This window comes from Oryzias melastigma, linkage group LG24 (genome assembly GCF_002922805.2).
Source record: "Oryzias melastigma strain HK-1 linkage group LG24, ASM292280v2, whole genome shotgun sequence".
Taxonomy (NCBI): domain Eukaryota; kingdom Metazoa; phylum Chordata; class Actinopteri; order Beloniformes; family Adrianichthyidae; genus Oryzias; species Oryzias melastigma.
The window spans coordinates 4040495-4061589 of NC_050535.1; the positions used below are offsets into that span (position 1 = coordinate 4040495).

General features: G+C 37.4%; 1 protein-coding gene and 1 long non-coding RNA gene across 4 annotated transcripts in view; one reads left to right on the plus strand and one right to left on the minus strand.

The window, feature by feature from the left end:
* The window catches only part of sipa1l1 (signal-induced proliferation-associated 1 like 1), a 79182-nt gene that overhangs the window by 24450 nt on the left and 33637 nt on the right, over positions 1-21095 (plus strand). For 2 of the 3 annotated variants that reach the window (XM_036210402.1, XM_024290808.2), the window contains exons 2-3: positions 17762-17891; positions 18010-19528. In XM_036210402.1, the coding sequence (XP_036066295.1) occupies positions 18110-19528 (1419 nt within the window). In that variant the 5' untranslated portion in view covers positions 17762-17891; positions 18010-18109. The remainder of the gene's footprint in view (positions 1-17761; positions 17892-18009; positions 19529-21095) is intronic. The other variant, XM_036210403.1, reaches the window with a different exon arrangement.
* Positions 178-3671, minus strand: LOC118598123. Its single transcript, XR_004947223.1, has 2 exons — positions 3090-3671; positions 178-697 (listed from the first exon to the last, which is right to left on the minus strand). It is a non-coding gene; the product is annotated as an uncharacterized LOC118598123 (long non-coding RNA).

A 21095-nucleotide genomic window follows, 5' to 3' on the forward strand; every position in this document is an offset into this window, starting at 1 on the left:
GTTTTGCAACGCACGCCCCGATCTCCCTCCAAAGGAACGTTTCACCAAAGGATGATGAATATAACATTTTAGTTTAGACAAGAAAAATCTCCACAATCCATTCCACAATTTATTGCATTTTACAGTAAACTCCCACAATTCATTGCATTTTTACGTTACATTCCCACAATTCATTGCTTTTTTTTTTTTACAGTAAATTGCCACAATTTATTGCATTTTACAGTAAACTCCCACAATTCATTGCATCTTACAGTGAATTCCTACAGTTCAACTATGTTTACAGTAAAATACTGCAAAGTCTTTGTGCAGTATTTTACTATTGTTATTGCACTAAAATATTGTCCAGTTTACAGTAATCTGTTATAGTGTAGTCTTCTTTTTTGATGAAACAATTGATCAATTCAGATGCATACCACACTCGAAACAACCAAACACCACAGAGCCTTGATTGACCATGTTCCCCTTCGCTGGACTCGTAGTATTGCATGGCTTTAAAACTGTTTTTGCTGCATCAAGGTGCCTTCACTTTAGGCTTAAAACGGTTGCCATTGGTGAAGAAGCAGCAGCATTAGGGCTCATCCTTTAAAGCAAATAGGAGTTTCACAACCACACAGATGGAACTTATAACAAGTGTTCCTGCAATGTGTAGAGCTGGCAACTTCTGCCGCTTTGCTGCTCCAGGAAATCCAGCCAGCCTCTGTGGGGAGGAAATTAAATATGTGTGTTGGTTTGTTTAGAAGCGATGCCCAAGAACTGATTTAAGTCATCCATAAATCCATTCACAAGTCATAAATACTTTGGTATTTGTTTTGAAGTTTAAAGAATGTTTGAGGATTTTTAAAAATAATTTTTGGGATTTAAAAAATCTAATTACTTTGGCAAATAAATGTCATTTGTTAAGATGTTTTCCTTTTAGTTGGCTTTCATTTAGTCTTTAGTTGGAATCATTTTTGTCTTATAAATAACTAGAATATTGTCAATCAAATCTATAATAGCCCATAGTTTAAGGTAGTGACAAGATATTATAATGGAACTGCCTTTAAAAGATGTATTTTTAAAGAAATAGTATAATCCTGTGTTCCTTTATCTACAAACTTTATAGACCTTTCTCAGAAAAAAATGAACATTTTCCTTTTGTTTAAAGTCTTAAAGTTCAAAGCTTTGTGGAATACAAGTCCAGTGTTATAGAATAAAACCAAAAATATGCTAGTGATCAAAGATTAATGTAAATTTGTCAAACTGAATGCATTCTTAACAAGATACACTGCATGATAGTGATAGATTTATGGACAATGGTCTACAGCCAATCAGGATACAGAACACAATGTGTCTTTGAGTATCTTTCAAATGTGTAACGAATGTGTAACACTATCAAAGTACTCATTCCATTCTAAAATATTGGAATCTGTCATTTGTTAATTAAGAAAATGTAGTTTTGTTTTGATAGTTTGGCTAAAAACATATAAAAAAAAAAAAACTTTTAAATAAACTACACATTTCGTGTTTTCTTCCACTGTTGATGATGATGATAATATTTTGTTTGGACCCTTCATGCTTCTACCTAAACGTATCCCTGTGCCAGGACGAGCATCTGGCATTAAACTTTTGCCAAACCACAAAGGTGACCCCTGACAGGATGTGCTGAGAGAATACTAGAAAATTAGGGCAAGATTTATAAAAACAATGGAAACTATAAACAAACATCGATGAGTAGGGCTGGGACTCACTGGGTACCTCACGATACGATGCGATACATGGTTCATGATATCGATGATATGGCGATACTGCAATCATTGGTCAAAGCCATCTCTATTAACTCACATGTGGGAAAATATATCCAAATTAAATGTTATCTTAAACAAAATCTTAATATACAATTTGTGTCTCATTGTGTGCGACAAATTATAGACCCTTTTGTGCAACATTACTGAAATCAGTAAAACTGTCTTTGACAAGCATTGACACCAATTTAATTGGAATTATTTGTAAAACAATAGTAACCATGAACAGTAATGCCACTAATTAGTGTACAATTGTAAAAAAACAGAACAAAAATGAAATAATTGAAGTAGCTGCCATGCATATTGGTGCTCATGAAGGGAGTCTTGCAATGTGCGACTCCTATCTACCTCCGAAGGAACGTCTCACTAAAGAATGACGAATATAACTTTTTACAGCCTCTCCAAATGAAAATAAAAGATCGATACTTGGTGAGAACAAATCGAGAATCAATCACAGGACTCAATATCGTGATATATAGCAATACCAATATTTTGGCAAACACCTACTAATGAGCATGTTCTTTAAAATATCAACTTATCTTCCATTTTAACATGAGTCGTTCATGTCTTTTGGATTACCCACATTTGGAAATACTAAGGCGTGGAAATTCCTTATAGACTTAAAAAAATAATAGTGTAGCAATAATATAATAATGTTAATAATGTTATCTGCAGATGACAAGAGAAAAACTGGTGCATGAAACTATCATATAGATTGCAAAAACAGGGAGTAAGCCGTTTCAAAAAAAGCTTGTGAGTAGGCGGCTCTTATCTATGAGCATGTTTTGTTCCAGTTAATTCTTTGCTTCTGTCTCTCTATTCCTCTCGCTCCTTTTTTTTCATTTTTTTCCCTCCTCTCTCACCTCCTCCTCCAGCCAGCAATGCCGCTCTCCTCTTTTCTCCTCCCACCCACCCACATACACAAACACACAGATGCAGACACCACTATGTTCACACATCTATGAGGGGAATCAGGGGGAAAATGAGGAATTAGAGGGGGTATGTGAAAGGAAAACCCACCAGGAAAGTTATGGAATGTGTCAGTATGAGATATCTATGACTGGGAATTGGTAAAATGCTACATCGAGATTTTGAAATGTGTGGATCTGTACATCTATAGTTAAAATCAATGTAATTCCAGAAGTATAGCAAGCCATTATTCTGTCAATGAAAGTTCCATCTGTGTTCAGTTCAATAATAGTAGCTTCAAGAATAAATTGATATTAAATTGTGTTTCTTATGGTGAACTTAAATGAAGTATTTTGGCAGGGATTCCAGTCTTAATCGTTCACCAAAGCATAGATTTACCTACAAAACGTTCCATCCGTCTTCTTGTTTTGAGTCAGTTTTGTCTGTTAGCTGGATTTTCTTATTTGTCTTCTTGTCCCATTTCTCATGGCTGAGTGGATCCTCTTGGGTTTCCTTGTTTTTTCTGCAACATGAAGATGGCAGCATGTAGATCTGGTGATGTTTTCTAGGAAACAAAGCAGTTTGTAAGGATTTTTTAAGATATTATTAACAGTCTTTATAAATGCATGTGGTCTTGAAATGACCTCTACACAGAGAACTGGATATTTTCAGCATAAAGTTGGTCAGGCTTTGTTTTTTTTTTCTTGAAGTTCCAGTAGATTCTTCTCAATCTACTCAAGTAGACTGTAACCCTTTACTTATTCTTTCACCTGCCGTAACTCATCAACTGTTGTTGCAATTTGGGCTGGGTATCAATAATAATTTCCAGAAACAATTCAATATGATTCACAATCGCCTGGATGGATTTGATTCCAATTTTTTTTTTTATTATTATTAATATTCTTTCAATCCACTCAATTCAATTCAATTTTGAGTTTCCACATTTATACAATTTTTTTTTTTTAGAAATGCATTAATAATCTGTTAGGGTTGAATATATTTCTATTAATCTGATCCAGTTCACACACTGTAAAATGTATTAGGGAAATGAGACTGTTAATATCATACAGTCTTACATGGATATGTTCAGATCATTAACATTGTAAACATTGTTCTGTCTCTCTTGTAGAGCATTCCAGTTTGGCCACTAGGTGGAGCTCTGGCTGTAGTGTTGCACCTTATTCCAGAAGAAGAAGATCGTATGACCACACATGGTTCCTTTAAAAATATTTCCTTAAAGGAGTTTGGAAAGTTCATGCCTATGAGTAAATAAAGATGTTAATTTAGTCAGCAATCTATGTTTAGGTTGACCGAGCGTTAGCATTAGCCGTCCTATGGGAAATCCCATTAAACGTTAATAGTAATGTGCATATGCAATCAGCTGATTCTGTCGCAGAGAAAAGAGTTTTCAGTGTTTCAAATCTGCAAATGCAATATGAAAAGCTGCTTTTTTTATACATCAGAACCAGCTGATATATATTGATCGCAAAGAGTTACAGTATGGTATGCTATTTATGTTAAATACAGCGTGTGCTATTTGTGTTGCCAGTTACAGGTGGTTATTCATTTTCAAGGAGTTTGTTTTGGATGCAGTACAAGTTCTGAACTGGTTTTGGATTTTGCTTTGGCAATTCTTTAAACGCATCAACGAAATAACTAATGATACATTTCTAGGTTCCATTTTCTCATTTTTAAGACAATTGGATTTAAAAATGTTTTTTTTTAGTATTTGAATGTCTTTTCCAGCTCTGAAAATCCTTCCTGAATATATAATTGCATTTACCTTGAACAGGGCACATCCCTCCAGGCTAGGGCTTCTCTGGTTTTACAGTTTTTTCTGCCTCAAGCAAATGTCCTACTCCACAGACGAAGTGCCCGTGGTTGTGTTATAGACTGTTTTTGGATTTTCATGCAGATTTGAAAGGTTATGGCATTCTACACGCTTCAACTGTAGATTGACGCATGGCAGAAAAGAGAGTGAAAACATACTTGACTTGATGGACTGACTACTCCCATACTTTCTACATCCGTCTCTTTCCCACTTTCAGTCTCAGCATCTCATATCCTCCCACATGCTCTCACATTGAGTGAGGAATCAATCCTTCTCACTTCCATTATCTCCCTCTCTGTCGCTCTCTCTCCCGCTTGCTTCTGGCCGTTCTGTACAAATCGAATGGCCATGCCGTGGGCACAACCGAGTCCCGCAGCAATCATACCATGTCCTCATTAGGGCCGGTCTAGTGATTCGCCATATTCTGCTTCATCCCTTTCTGACTATAATTGGACAAAAATATCTTCCTACATGTCAGCATCCGTCTCTGTCTGAAATGCTGCTATCTGTTTGGCTGTCTGCAGTTCTGCAGGAGGCGTATCAAAGTACATTTGTGTCTCTGTCGGCTTGTGCTCTTCAAGCTAATGGGCACCCATTGTTGAATGCATTAGAATTTACTACTGACCCTCTGACCACTACTTCCTCCGACTTATTAACTCTTGTGTGAGTCCAGAAAGTGTTGACAAATAAAATATTTGTGTAGATATTAACACTAGACCAGGGGTGTCGAACTCAATCGCACAGGGGGCCAAAATCCAAATCACACCTGAGGTCGCGGGCCGAACATTATAAACATTTATTGAACACACTAAAACTAAATTTTTAAAATTTTAAAACAGTATTTTTTTCAATATAATTATGTTCTAGATATACAGCATTACCTGGAAAATTGCTAGTGTGAAAGCTAAATTTGGCTGCTCAAGAAGCTAATGCTGATAGCTGAAGATGCTGAAGCTAATAGCTGAAAGCTAAAGCTGTTTGCCATCTAAAATAGTAGCGAAATGCCAAATTAGCCTGAAAGAAAAACAAATGGTTAGCCAAGACAGCTAGCATGTAGCAGAAAAATAGCTAAATGTCAAATTAGTCTAAAAAACAAAACAAAAAAAAAATGATTAGCCAAAACAACTAGCATGTAGCTGAAAAAAATAGCTAAACTTCAAATTAGCCTTGAAAAATGTGAAAAGCCTAAATTAACCAAAACAGCTAGCATGTAAATATTAACCTAACTCCAAAACATCCTTAAAAAAATAAAACAAAACAAAGCAAAAAAAGCCTAAACTAGCCAAAACAGTTAGCATGTTGCTAAAACATATTAGCTAAACTTCAAATTAGCCTAAAAAACTGAAAAAAAGCCTCAACTAGCCAAAACTAGCATGTTGCTGAAATATTTGTAAAACTGCAAAATAGTCTAAAGAAATCACAGTAAATGCCAAAATAGGCAAAAAAGCTAGCAGAATGCCAATTTTTAAAGCTTTAACATTTTTAAACATAATTATGAATAATAAAAATGCAGGAATATTATTCCAGAATAAATCAACTTAAACCTTAAATAACTTTCAATATTTTTCTCTCCATAAAAATATATATTACAAGTTAAAAATAAGTGCAAGATAACATCGGGCCATTAATAAGTAGAATTACCTGGCGGGCCGGATCCGTATCTGGATAAAACTGTATTTTCCATCTCAGCCAATAGCAGCTCTGTAATAGGATTTCTTGTTTGAAATTTTTAACTTATCCATAAATAGATTAAACACTGAGAATGCTCAAGTGTATAACATGTGGATTGAAGACGCTACTGATTGCATAAAACAGTTGTCTGGTTAAAAAAAGTAAAAAAAAATCGTTTGTGTTTCCCCTGCTGTAAACAGAGTATGTTTTAGAAAAGTGTTAATCTAGAGTAACACTTAAGTAATAAAACTTTTTATGCTGAAGGTGTTGAACAACCCGTTTTCAAAGGGATTTCCTTTTACTTCTTGGAAGTTCATGCTTACCCAGACTTAAGTTTTAACTTTCTCTTGGGCACACCTGGGCCATAAATTACTGTACGCTTCCTGAGAGAAGGGAGGAAGTGGCTGAGATGTGTTTCCTGTAGGAATGGCAGAAAACGTCCTTGGAAAACACCAGTGCTGGCACGAAGTGTGTTTCTGTAAGCTGCGGGGTTAAACAGGGTTCCTAGACTGTTTATGATTCAATTATTATTTTTTTAAGATGGCAGATGACAACAAAGGAGAAACTTCAGAATAATTTAACTGCAGAAAAGTAAATAAATGAGACAAAAGTTAATTTAGGTTTGCTTTTTGTATGCATTTTTTCCTATCAGTCTTGGTTTATTGGTGTATTACAACCAGTAACAACAAGCAAAGACAATAAAACATGGATATATATATATATATATCAATCTAGTTTAAAGGGTGACCAAACCCTAAATCAACTTTTTTTGTCTGCTGACATCCATAAATAGGGCTTTAAAGGTGCCGTCTGTTGGTCGTGGCCAAATTTTGGTCAATTAAAATAAAATTGTTTAATACTTGAAAATATAGTCAATAATCGTCTGTGTGCTGCCCCCTACTGGTTGAATTGAGATATTACAGATGAATTTTGTGTGGGTGGAGTCAGCCTTCAACTGGCCTGTTTGGTTACTCTTTAAATGTTAAGTTATATATTTATTGAAAAGTAAAGACAATAAAAGCGATAAGGCTATATCTTCTCCACATTGTAATTGCTTCTCATAATAAATAGACGTATTTGCACGTTTAGATCCATTATATGCACATGAGACAGTGAAACCGTTAAAGATTGTTGAAGAGTTCTTGAATCTGGTTGAGTCTTGTGTAAAATTAAAGAATGCCTGAACCTGCCTGCTTTGGTATCAATAGGTTTTAGGAAATCTGTAGCTCATTGTCCAGTTACTGTATAGTGAGTTTATAGTCTGCATCAGAAAGGTAATATATTTATATTATATGACCATGTATTCTGGGGTTATAACAACAAAGGACGATCTTTAAAAGTGCACGATTCTAAAAGCTTTTTTAGTTTCTGTTTTCCTTTCTTAACTATATAGTCAGATACACATTTAAAGATTGTTTTATAGTATTTTGTCCATCTGATGTTTGCTTGCATTTTAAGGAGGGTTTTCAAAATGCAGTTTAGCATGTTGTAGCCCTCCAACATCATGGCATACTGCATGAAAAGCCCTCTCTGCATTCATCACCCAGTGAAAAAGTATTAGTACTTTTACATTTTTGAAATATTTTTCTAATATTTCTCTCTAGCATGCCCAACGCGTCACATATCCATACTTTGATCAAACAATAAACAAAAATACCCAAAGAACACTATAGCCCTCGACTAGTACTGAAGATTGGGCTTCTTCGTTCTTCATCCAACCCACTCCTCTCTTACTACAGTATTGTTCCTTCTCCATGTTGCCCACACAGAGCCGCGCCATTTTGGAAATCTGCAGCGCCCCTCCGACGGCCATAATTCACGGTTTCCTTTCTGAGGTTGAATGATTCACCCGAGCTTTAGGCGTCAAAGCGTCATTTTGATTGATAGGAATCCAACACTTGCATAAGGGGGCTTTGCATTAAGCAGTTTAAAGAAATAGACCCAGAACATTTAATTATTGTGTATAGTTTTGTTTTTGTCCATTATGTGCCCCCATTTTTGGCTGACCTTAATTGCAATGCGCTGTAACGAGTTTCTATAGCTCTTCTAGCTTGTGAACATTTTTATTCAGAACAATTTGTTGATTCATAACATTTTGTATTTTCTCTGCCTTTTTATCATTTTATTCAAATCACAGTTGTTTCTCTTTTTTTTAACTTTATGTCTCAGCAGTGCATCAGCCCCCAGTCAACATGTTAATTACACCACATCTCTTTTTCGCTATTATTCACCACTCTGCTATTTCTGTCATCCTCACTGGTGTGCCTGCTTTTTGCTGCAGTGCCTGCTATTTGCCGGGGTCTACAGTGGTTGTTGAAGTGAGGAGGGGGCGTGCACTGCTGCCCAGCTCCACAAAAAAAAAAAATGGTTGTTTAGCGTCATCTGATTGTCACAGATTAGAGGGCTCTCTGCGGCGGTGCGGAGGCGGCTCTTGCAGAAGATCAGGCAGTTTTTGTCGCTGCTGTCTGAGCCATTTGCCTACAAAATGTCTTTCAATGTATTCACTCTTTGCTGTGTCAGGAATGGAGACCAATGAACAATAAAGGTCAAAGTTAAAACCTGTCATCTCCAGAGGCGTTACACCTCATTTACACCAACATTTTTGAAACTTTTATTATTTATTGCTAGTATTTTGGATTTGTTTTCCTAAAAAACGTCAAAAACATGAATAATCTTATTAGGATTCAGTTATTAAAATGAACTATAATGCAACAGAGAGGTGGAATGTCTATTTAAAACCTTGTGTGGGCTGATATTAATATTTACAAAAATATATATTTGTATGGCCACTCTCATTTATTATGTAAACATATTTTTATATTTCTAAAATGGGGAAATTCTAAACCTAGAGGCTCGAATTCTCCCTCACTGTCCAATCTTCTTATATTTGGAAATGCCACATCTGTGGCAACATTTATGTTGAAGAATTCCCATTAAGTACTCAGATTATCCCTGGCCGTACTGCTCAGATTCATCATTTTTCTCTTTCTGTAGTCAAATAGTGCTGCCACAAATTATTAATTTAATAGTCGACTAATCACTGATTATTTTTTCCAATTAGCCAACTAGTAGGGTCTTGTGCAAACTGGATGTAAAGCACACATCTTAACCATCATTAGCTTTAAACTAACTACAAATTAGATATAAAGCATTACCTGCAGTAATGCTAGTGTGAATGCTGTAACCTGAATTTTGCTGCTGAAGATGCTGAAATTGATGGCTAAAAACGCTGAAGTTGGTAGATGAAATCACTGAAGCTAATAGCCAGCCGAAATATTAGTTAAATGCCAAATTAGCCCAAAAACTGAAAAAAGCCCAAGTTAGCCAAAGCAGCTAGCATGCAGCTGAAATATTAGCCAAACTCCAAAATAGCCTAAAACACAAACAAGCCTAAATTAGCCAAAATAGCTAGCATGCAGCTGAAATATTAGCTAAACTAAAAATTAGCCCAAAAAATCTTAATAAAAACCCAAATACTCCAAAAAGCTAGCAGAATGACATTATAACTTTTAACTTTACTACACTCTAACTCCATATGATATAAAGTAAGGACTAATCGACTATTAAATTAGATTAGTCGACTAATTGTGGCAGCCCTACAGTCAAATATTCTGGTCTGCACCAATGTCTTTATTTTTGTAATTTCAACAATTATCAGGAAATTTGAGTGATTTTACTGTAACAATACAAACTAGAAAAGGTCAATTTTAAACTACCGGTATAATGTATTTATCCAAAGCAGAAAATAAAGTATATTAAGTTAAATTGTAGGGTTAGATACAGGTGGACAAATAAGGCTCACCAAAAATAAAGTGTTAGTTGATGCATCCTGAATAAAAATATTAGAGATAGTCAAGGACATAATCTGTCTTCACTGAAAACCTTATTTACTGTTTGGCTTTTTTTTTGGTTCAGCCTCACCTCAGGCAGTTGTTAATGAACAGCTCCAACACCTGGCTGTCCGGAAAAATAACAGGAAGGATAAACATCTTGACATTCTGTTCAAGTCTAGCAGACGCGGCAGGCAAAGCTCCCAAAGCAGGAAATAAATTTGTCAACACGCTGCTTTATTTTTTTAGGAGACTTTTCAAGCCTGCCTTCTTCTTTCACATGACTTTTCCAAACTGATGCAACGCTCGAGATCATGTCATTAATATTTATTCTCTTTGTTTGCTTGTTTTGTAAAGCTGGAAGCCTTTTTTGTTTGTTTTAGACAGCACATATCAGCAGTTCCTAAAGGATTCTTCGCTGCCCTTTTGGTTTTATATGGACTTTCTGTGTGTAAACTTGTACGAGACCTGGACAAAATATCTGTCGTAAATCGCTCAGTAAGCCTGTAGAGCAGGAGTGTCCAAAGTCAGTCCTTGTGTCCTGCATGTTTTCCAACCAACCTGCCATTGAAGCTCCTTATTGGCCAAACACACCTGATCCAGTAGCGGTAGCAGATGAGGGAGGGATTCTGGAAAACCAGCAGTAGGCTGGCTCTCGAGGACTGACTTCGGACTCTAATCACAATGCACAAATGTTCATTTTTAGATATTTTTCCTTTGAGGTGGCTGTACGATTCTCAACAAAACTCAGACAACCCAAAAACTTCCGTACAGACACATGTGACTTTAGTCTTTGGTCCAAGTGGGATTCTTGGAAAATTTCTATTCTGTACCAATGTCTTCTACATCTTTCAAGGATGGCATCATCACATGGACTATTTAGCAGGTATACGACAAAATTCAAATGTTTCAGTGGACGTCTTTGACTTGTTGGGATTTTACATCCAATACTTTTCTAGTTTAAGAAAAGGAATCTATAAACTGTAAAAATAGCAGTGAGGAAAACAATTGTCTCCACTCGTCGACCGTGTTGTTTTCACCCTCCCAAAGCTTCTCAGCTTACATAAATAATAGATACGTTTGGAGCAGGAGCAATTGGCTGTATGGATCTGATTCATCTGCGCTCCTGCGACCCATATACAGTCTTGTGTTTGATAAAGATCATTTCTGTTTGGCTTACGCCTGCTTATTGATCAACAGCACTTAATTGCTGGCTAGCTTTTTACACTGTAGGTCAAAGCAATGAATGGCATAGATTTCTTTTTTATCGTCTAAAATAACTCGTAAAAAAGATCAATATTTTAGTCATTAAAGTTGTAAGTTGTACATTACATATTGAAATATTTCAATCTTTTTTGTAGTTTTGAAGAGTGTGGTTTACTAGTGATAAAAAAAAAAAAAACAGCATTTTGTGTCTCAGAAAATTAGAATATTGTGACAAAATGAAATGTTGGAAATGTTCGGTGTCAAACTGTAATCAGATAATTAGCTCAAACACCAGCAAAGGTTTCGTGAGCCTTTAAATGGTCTCAGTCTGGGTTAGAAGATTAAACTATCATCGTCTGCTGATGACAGATGTCCAGAGGACGGCCGCTGACACAGGCGGCCACAAAAGGTCACTGCTAAACAAGCTGGTTGTTCACTGAGTGCTGCATCCATAGTAAACATGGAAGTGGAAGAAAATTGTACTCCAGCTACAGGAATGACTGCATCCATTTTAAAAGTTTAGCACACTAAGGAGTAGACTAAGGCTGAAGTCAACGCATTAACATTCACCAAACAAGGACAAGTACCAGATCTGGGCTATAACTGCTGCTTTCACCCCGTCAAGCGGCCCCAAAACTCAAAACAATCCCAGCAGGGTCTTACCCAGGCTGAAGAGAAAAAATGCTAAAGGAAAACATACATTTTATTTTTCATTTGGAAATGTAAGTTCTGGAGGAAGGGTGGAGAGGCACAGAATCCAAATTCCTTTAAGTGGGAAGTACAATCAATCGTTGATTTAGGGAGCCATGTCATCTGCTGGTCTTGGCCCACTGTGTCTTCTGAAGTCCACAGTCAAAGTACTATCTACTTGGAAATTTTAGAGCACTTTATGCTGCATTCTGACTGTTTTAAGGGTGTGGATAGGTGTCTTTTATACAGATAACGCATTCAACAGGTGACATTCATACAGGTAACCAGTAGAAGATGGAAGAGCTTCCTAAAGGGGCCATACCAGGAAAGAACAACTTTCTGAGCTTTAAAGTGCATTATACTGTTCATTCCTCCCTATAAAGAACCCCAAAGCGGTATTTTTGATCCGTTCACGCATTTCTGAGTAATCCTCTGCAAACTGCGTTCTCAGCAGCAGCCCCTCCCATACCCATGAAAACAAGTGGGTTCTCACATGCTGATGTCACTGATTAAGGACTGCCCCTTTCAGGAAGAGTGTTCTGGTAGTGATGCCCGGGGCCGCTAAAGGCTAATATATTGTATGTGCGTCCATCTTTGAAAAAGTTTGTTTTCGTGTGAAAAAACCGGAGACAAAGCCGACAGTAGAACGACGTCATGAAACACGCAGCAGCAGGCGGAGCCTCAGGAATCGAGTCATTTTTCTTCTGGGTAGAAAAAAAACTAGCAAAAAAGAACTCATATTTCATAAATAATTAGTTTTTTTAGTGTTCCAAAGATAATATATGATCATATATTTGGATATAGTCTGAAAGCCTTAAGTTATGGTCCCTTTAAAGAAGTACATGTCTGTGAGTGACAGTATTCTAGCTTATTTGTAGGAGATAAATACTCATTTACTGCACCATTATGCAAAAAAAAAAAAAAGAAATTTGAAAAATAATATAATGTGATTTCCTTGATTCTACATTTTACATTCCACCTCTCACAGTTGAAGTGTATTGATGATAAACATTACAGACCAAACTCACTGTTTTAAATTAGAGAAAACCCAGAAGCAGTGACTGACAAATACATTTCTGACCCACTGAAGTTTGAAATCACCTTAGCAGTTTTTTTGTTTTTTTTAACAATATGGCTTCGAGGTAACAAAACCCCAAAAGGCTGTGTCTCAGTAAATAAGATTAAAATTGCATGATTCCACCTAAAACTTAAAATTTATTTTTGAATTGACTGACTAGAATAATTTATTTTTTGAGATGTACATTCATACCCTTCCAAGAAATCCTATTCCATAAAAAGTTTAAAGGTTTTATTTCTTTCTATCTCATAAATGTACATTTTAGGCAAGTTAAACTTCCTAAAGATGGTTTGAATTTGAAGAATTATTAACCTGATCTGAACTAAAAACACAAATACATCTCAAACCTTAACTGTAATTACATCTGCAGTGACTGATTTTCTGTTGTTGGACTTGTGTATATATAGTATTTACATCATTAACCTTACTACAGTTTCTTCCACATTCTTAAACCAACGTCAATTAATAAAAGCAGACCTTTTATCAGTGTATTCAGTCATTTAAGGTAGATTGTCTTAATTTAATACGATTGCTTTCCAACTATCAATGATTTTTTTGGGGTGAAAAATGACATAAAACCATTTGAATTACATTAATGTATGAATGTTTGCTTTCGGACTGTACAGTAAACTTATTGCTAGTGCTCAAATGCATCCTATAAATGTCGTCCTAGTTTTTGACCGTTTGTCAGGTTTTTAAATTGTATTGTAGCTTTTAGGATCTGCATATTTATCGATTTATTCCACCAAACGGTTACAGCCGTTTGTTGTGATTATGGTCCATGCATGTAAATCCCTGGATTTTTCCAACCTCCTCCCACTACCTCCACTGTCATTCTTCAGGATGGAGAAGTGCCACAGAACACAATTTCAACAATTTTACACTCGAGCGAAAGACAACAGCCGACTCCGGAGCGGCACCACCTCTCTGTCGAGCTCTGCAGAGGGAAGCGAGCGAGCGAGGGGAATAAAGCAAACGGCATTTATCTTTCCACACAATTACAAATGCACTTTGAAAGGCTTCGAGCTGAAACTCTTACGCTTCCGACGGTCTGCTGCCTGGCAGCTTTCAAAGACAAAAATGTTTGGGTTATTACTTTCTCTTTCTTATCTTTCCTCTGTCTTGGCCTGGCATTTCCTCATCCGATAAACGTTTGTTTGTCTCTCAAATGGCTCTACAGCAATTAGCGTGTGCACAGAAGCATAGGAGCAGTCAGGAGTGGATTTCATTCATCTTTTTTTCTTTTGTTTTTGTTGTCCACGTATTTAGAATACTCGATTACCTTTAGAAACGGTTGGAGGTGTTGCAGAGCGTGAGCAGGGTGATGAAACATTAGTCGTTATCTTGATCCTATGGGTTCATGCCCAGTGAACAGTCACGTTGTTTGACCTTTAGTGACCCATCTGTCCTAAATTCGTACAGGTTGCTTGATACATTCCTAAAAAGCTTAAACTGTCAGCTTTTAGGCTCTCTGGTGTGAGCGCGACACAGACATTGAGGCATATTGTTGTGTCAGAATTGCAAGTACATGACGTGACTGGACTTGCCTTGACTCACTGGCCGGTTTGGTGTTGATGGTAGACTAGAGAAACAGGAGTTAATCCGTTTTATAAACATAAACAAAGAAAAAACCCTCTTTTACCTGTTTTTATCCCTTTTATTCTACCCTTCTAAAAGGTGTGCATCTTGAAGCTCCGAACGGTTCATAAACACACACCTCCAGCTCATTGAAGTATTTCCATGCAGAGGAATTTGACCTGAATGGAGGGAAGAACTGGATCGTTCCGATTCAGCTCGGAGAGTCTTTTGACTCAACTTTCCGTGCCCTCTTCTTTTTTTTCCCTCCATGGCGTTCCTTTAAACGTCTCCCTCCGCTCGACTCCTCTGCTCTGTAATTTTCAGGTGCGCATGACTCACTGTTTACTGGTGCAATGCACAGTCGCGCAGCGGTGCGACACCTGTGCTGCTTAGCAACAACACCGGACCCAGGAACCAGGAGCCTTATTTTTCCCAGCAGAAGTAATATGTTGTCATCTTATTATCGGCAGTAATGAGATATTTTCTATTTGATTTTATCTATTGCTCAGTTCTGCCTGAGTGAATAGAATTTAATTACATTTAGAAAACTTTTAACAATTATGATGCTTTAATGATATAACCCAACAAAGGAGCACAGCAATTCCCTAAAGCTTGATTAACCTAGGATGTGCTGGAGGAATTCTTTCTCTCTTCCTTTCGTCAGGAAGTTTCAATCTGCTTTACTAGATTAAACGGTTTGGAGGAAATGTGTTCAAACTTGTATTATAGGGAACCATCTTTAAATGACAGTAAAGGATTTCTACGTTAAGACGAGGTAAAACCTCATCTCATAAATCTCTTCTTTAGCTCTCACTCCTTTTTTTTTATCCCATCTTCTTTCAAACCTAATTAAAAAAATGACATCCATTTCTAAATGCAGGAAGTGGCCCTGAAAACATCTTAAATCATGAATGATGAAGGATTAACCATTTAAAGAAAAAAAGATAATCGCTGCTTTTTGTCAAAGCTAGAAAAACAAACTAAAAAGCTTCAACGTGGTTTTAGGTTCTGTTTTTATTCACAGTGCTGCTTAGAATTCACATTTTTACTCTTTTGTAATGAATCAAGATTATTTGTGTACTGGGACTAAACAAGTAGTGACCTTAACATCGGAACCCAATTAAACTTGTTGGCTCTAAAATGATCTATTTCTTTGAGCTGCATATTTTACCTTCCTTTCAGAATAAAATGCGGTTCATGCAAAGGAGTCTGAATATTTTAGATTTTTAGTTTTCTCAGCATAAGTTTCATTTCCAAAAAGTCACAAGTATTATCTTTTGATTAAAAAAGGAAAATCCTAAATTTTTAAGTTCTAAGGCTGTCACATTGAGTGTTTAAAGACCAACTTGAGTTGAAACTGTGTTTTTAACATGTTCTTGAGGCATTTTTCTGAGAATAGAGGACATATTTTTGGAAAATTAAGCTCAAAATTGCCTTTCTGAGTATTTATTTATTCAAATTGTTGTGAATTAGGAGCAGACAAAAATAAGGAAGATAATGTATTACAAGCTCCCTGCTCTGCTCCATTCTGATGCATCCAGTAGCAGACAAATAGATTCATGTACGTCTTCGTTCTCCTTGTCCGGGCTGGAATGTGGCTCATAACGAAATGTTGATCCACATTTTTGTTGCACCAGTAATGTTTGGTTGGGGCTGTAAGTTAGCAGAAACAGAGAGTTCTCTGCAAGAAGGAGGGGAAGAGGGGGTGGGGTTGCTCCATAGCAGTGGTCAGAGGGGAATTTCTAATAACTACTGCCGTAGTGCTGGGCGATATGACGATAGTGTCTATTGTGCCATTTCTCTTCTATCGTTTCTATTTCTTTTTTATTGCTAAACTTTTGTGCTAAAACGAGTTTTCCTACTAAGAAACTTGACACTGTTTTGCACTTAAAAAAATGTTTCTCATTTGTGACGATTCAGTTAATTGAAAAAAGTAGTCATGACGTTTTTGTTCAGAGAAAAACTGATAATATACTTTATGGTGGTATATCATGATATATACAGTATCAGTATTGTGAAATTAAATAATATATACTGTGATATACAGTTTTTTTTTCCCATATCGCCCAACACTTTACTGCCACTCTGCAGAAACTATGTCCTAGAAAATGACATATTTTTCTTTTTTTTTCCTAAAAACAGTATCATATTCAAAAGACCTCAGAGAACCCTTTGAAAATTGATCAATCAAAAGATGAGCAGAGTGTGTCTTTAAAGCCAGCTGCAAGTCTAAGTTAGGACATAATACTTGTTTGCTAAACCAGTTTCAGCTCTTTAGAATTTAGCAGTAACGTTGAGTTAGTGCACATTATTTGGTTACAACACTCAAGGCTGATTGAAGAAACAAACATCGTTTCTAAACATTTTGAACGAGATAAAACATTGATCAAGGGTCTGCAACCTGTGGTTCTGGAGCCACATGTAGCTCTTTTATCCCTTTATTGTGGCTGAAAAATGCTAATGACTGAATAAATAAGAGATTAGTTAGTTAGTTTTGTCATTTCTGTTTAGATTTTTAACATGTTAAGCATCTCCGCAAAAAAAGTGGAATTCACTGTCAGAAATTCTGCAGAAATGTGGTTTAAATTTGTGTTTTATTTTATAGTTTGTCAAATAAAAGTCTCTAAAATGTTTTTTTTTTATTTTGGTAATTTTAGTTTTAAACAAATGTGGTTTAAAATTATTGAAAATGATTTAGAGTTAGGCATTTTCAAGCTCAGGTTAATCTGCATGTTTTGAGTTGTTTTTTTTTCCTAAGTAGATTCTACTAAAATGTTTATTTTTTTAAATAATATATTTATATATATTTAATTTAAGTAAAGCTGCTGCAGTAGGAAGCTCTATTTTGGCAGAGTGAGTTTTATTTTGAAAGGAACTAGTGTACACTGCTGTCAAAAGTAAAATAAGTTACAACTGTAACATATATATAAACATATAGACACTGTTGTTGTTCAATTATTGTAAGATTTAAAAGCTAAATTTATAAATAAATGCTTAATTGTCAGAAAAGTGATGATAAAATGGGATCTTGTGGCTCTCGTTGGGTTCTGGTCTGTAAAAAACCTGAACAAATGGCTCTTTTAGCGTTAAAGGTTGCAGACCCCTGACATAGAACCTTGCCTTTCTTTGATATTTAAGTATTTCTCTGATGCATCCTGTGTTTCTTCTGTGCTGCTTTCTCTCACAGTTGCTGGGTTCCACTTTGGATTAAGAACTCAGATCTCTTTTGGCATGATTCCAGTGGTTATTTTGAGGATTTAAGCTCCTAAGGGTCACCATCAAAGCAATTCCTTCCATCAAGCTTTACCCAGTCAAAGGTGCAGATTAATTATTTTCAGAGTCTATTTTTAGAAAATTAATTTAGTTTACTGTATTTTTTTTGTTAATCTGATCCAATTGACTGAGACTCGTGTTTTGTTCTTGTTTCTTTTGCAGAGCCAAATGTGATCCTCGTTTTTTAGCCCATTGGACAATGTTAACCCTCGTCTGAACCCATTCGCACCCAATCCTCACCTTCTCCCTTCCTATCTTCGTCATGACCAGTTTGAAGCGCTCTCAGACGGAACGCTCCGTCGGCGGCTCGGTGCCAGCAACCGACGAGTTCTACACTCGCCGCCTTCGACTGCCCAATGGAGGCGCTCCGCCGCCCCGCAGCGAGAGCGCTCACATCTCTTCTTCCTCGACTACCGGCACCAACCCAGGAGTCCCCAAGATGGGGGTTCGAGCTCGAGTGGCCGACTGGCCCCCCAGGAAAGATGGAGGAGGCGGGGGAGTTTGGCATATCACCGTGGAGACGGACTCCCCCAGCTCTACCAACACTACCAGCTCTTCGGGGTCGGGGAGTGGTGACAGAGAGAGAATTCTGGGTAGTGGAGGAAGTGGAGGAGGGATGGGGGGTAGTGGGGGCAGCAGTGGTGGAGGAGGTAGTGTGTCCGCCGTCACAGCCCACAGTAATCTATCAGCTAAGCTGGGTCACCTGATAAGCCCGCAAGATTCCTCCATGCTGCGGAACATCCACAACACGCTCAAGAACAAGATGCAAAGCAAAGGGAAGGACAACCGCTTCCTGTCGCCAGACGGGTACCTTGGTTCTCCTCGTAAAGGGATGAGACGCATCCGCCAGCGCAGTAACAGCGACATAACCATCAGCGAGCTGGACGGGGAAGGGAATGAGGGCTGGTCCTTCTCTGGGTGGACGCCAATGCATCGCGAATATGGTAGTACTTCGTCTATAGACAAACACGGGGTGTCAGGAGAGAGCTTTTTTGACATGCTGAAGGGGTATCAGTCCCACGAAGCCCCGGATCAGCGAAGCCCGGCTCCAGAGAGGCTGACAGAACTGCTCACAGTGGCTCCAATAAAACAAGCTGCCCTGGACCTACCAGATGGACCCTTAGGTCCAGCCCGAGGAAGTCCTGCCAGTCGGCTAAAGGAACGCGAGAAGCACTTAAAGAGAAGGTCAAAGTCAGAGACAGGTGGAGAGTCCATATTTCGAAAGCTGCGAAGTGCTAAAGTGGACGGGGATACTTCCAGAACCGGCTCTGATGCCGAAGACGGTGGGAAAGGGGATGACAGTGGACCCCCGCCCAAACCGTGGGTGTGTCAGAAAGGCTTCGCTCACTTTGATGTCCAGTCGCTACTTTTCGACCTCAATGAGGCGGTCCATAGTCGGCAGTCGGGCGCCAAACGCAAAAACACGACTACCGGCGCCTCAGCTGCCGCCGCCGCATCAGCTTCAGCGACATCCTCTCTGTCCTCCAATCAGAGCGGAGCTTACGGCTCGCCTTGCGGCTCACAAGAAGAGTTGAGCAAAGACAGTTTGGGGAGTGGGAACAGTACCAACCTCGCCCTGGATCCAGGCGATGACAAGAGCAACGACTTGGTTCTTAGCTGCCCTTGTTTTAGGAATGAGATTGGAGGAGAGGGTGAACGCAACATCTCTGCTTCGAAACAGGTAAGCTTCACACAGTGCCGCAAAAAATACACTCGAATGATTTGTCTAAATATTGTATGGCACATCTGTCAAAGTCAAGGCCCGGGGGCCGGATCCGGCCCTCCAGGTAAGTCTATCTGGCGCTCCAGATCATTTTATTTTATTGTTATTACTTATCCGATGTTATTTTGTGCTCATTTCTAACCTGTATAATTTTTACTAAATATAGTTTTACAGGGTAAAATATTGAAAGTTATTTAACTTTTAATTTGATATATTGTGGAATAATATTCCTGCCTGTCATTACTCATAATAAAGTTAAGTTTCTGGACTATTTTGGCATTTACTACTTTTGAGGGGGGCTATTTTGGAGTTTAGCAACTATTTCAGCTACATGCTAGCTGTTTTGGCTAATTTAAGCTTTATTTTTTATTTTTAGTCCATTTTGGAGTTTAGCTAACAGTTCGGCTACATGCCAACTGTTTTGGCTAATTTAGGCTTTCTTTAGTTTTTTTTTTTGTCAATTTTAAAGTTTAGAAGTTCAGCCAGCATTTCAGCTACATGCTAATTGTTTTGGCTAATTAAGGCTTTTTTAGATTTTTATGCTGTTTTGAAGTTAATATTTCAGCTACATTCTAGCTGTTGTGGCTAATTTACGCTTTTTTCAGTATTTTAGGCTGTTTTCGAGTTTAGCAAAAATTTCAGCAACATGCTAGCTGTTCTGGCTAATTTAGGCTTCTTTCAATTTTTTAGGCTAATTTGGCATTTAGCTAATATTTTAGCTGGCTATCGGCTTCAGCTTTTCAGCTATTAACTTCAGCGTTTTTAGCCGTCAGATTCAGCGTCTTTAGCTATCAATTTCACCATCTTCAGCTATCAGCACTAGCATCTTCAGCAGCCAAATTCAGCTTATAGAATTCACACTAGCATTATCACAGGTAATGCTAGATATCTAGTTAGAGTTTAGATTTTTTTTTTTTTTTTTTATTTTGCACTTTGCAAATTGCAAAAATACAGTTATAAACAATACATTAAAAAGTAGGTGCAGGAAGGGGCAAAAAACCTATATGGGCTTATTACTTCATAATTATGTTAAAAAGTTATGATTTTAAAGTTATAAAAATTGGCATTCTGCTAGCTTTTTGGACTATTTTAGCATTTACTAAGATTTTATTGGCTACTTTGAAGTTTAACTCATATTTGCTAGCTGTTTTGGCTAATTTAGGCTTTTTTAAACGTTTTTAGGCTGTTTTCTGAGTTTAGCTAACATTTTAGATACATGCTAACGGTTTTGGGTAATTTAGACTTCGTTTAGGCTGCTTTAGAGTTTAGCTAATATTTCAGCTACATGCTAGCTTTTTTGGCTAATTTACGTTTGTAAACCATCAGCCAATGTTGAAATAAGCTTGGACACAGTCACATCTACACATTTTAAGCTGGTTTTCAGAAGCACCGCCAGCTCTGGAGAAACTGTTTTGGCGAACCCAAGTCTTCTTCAGCATTTTCAGCTATTAACTTGAGTTTTTTTTAGCAATCAATTTGAGCATCTTCAGCTATCAGCACTAGCATCATATTCCGCTAACAGTTT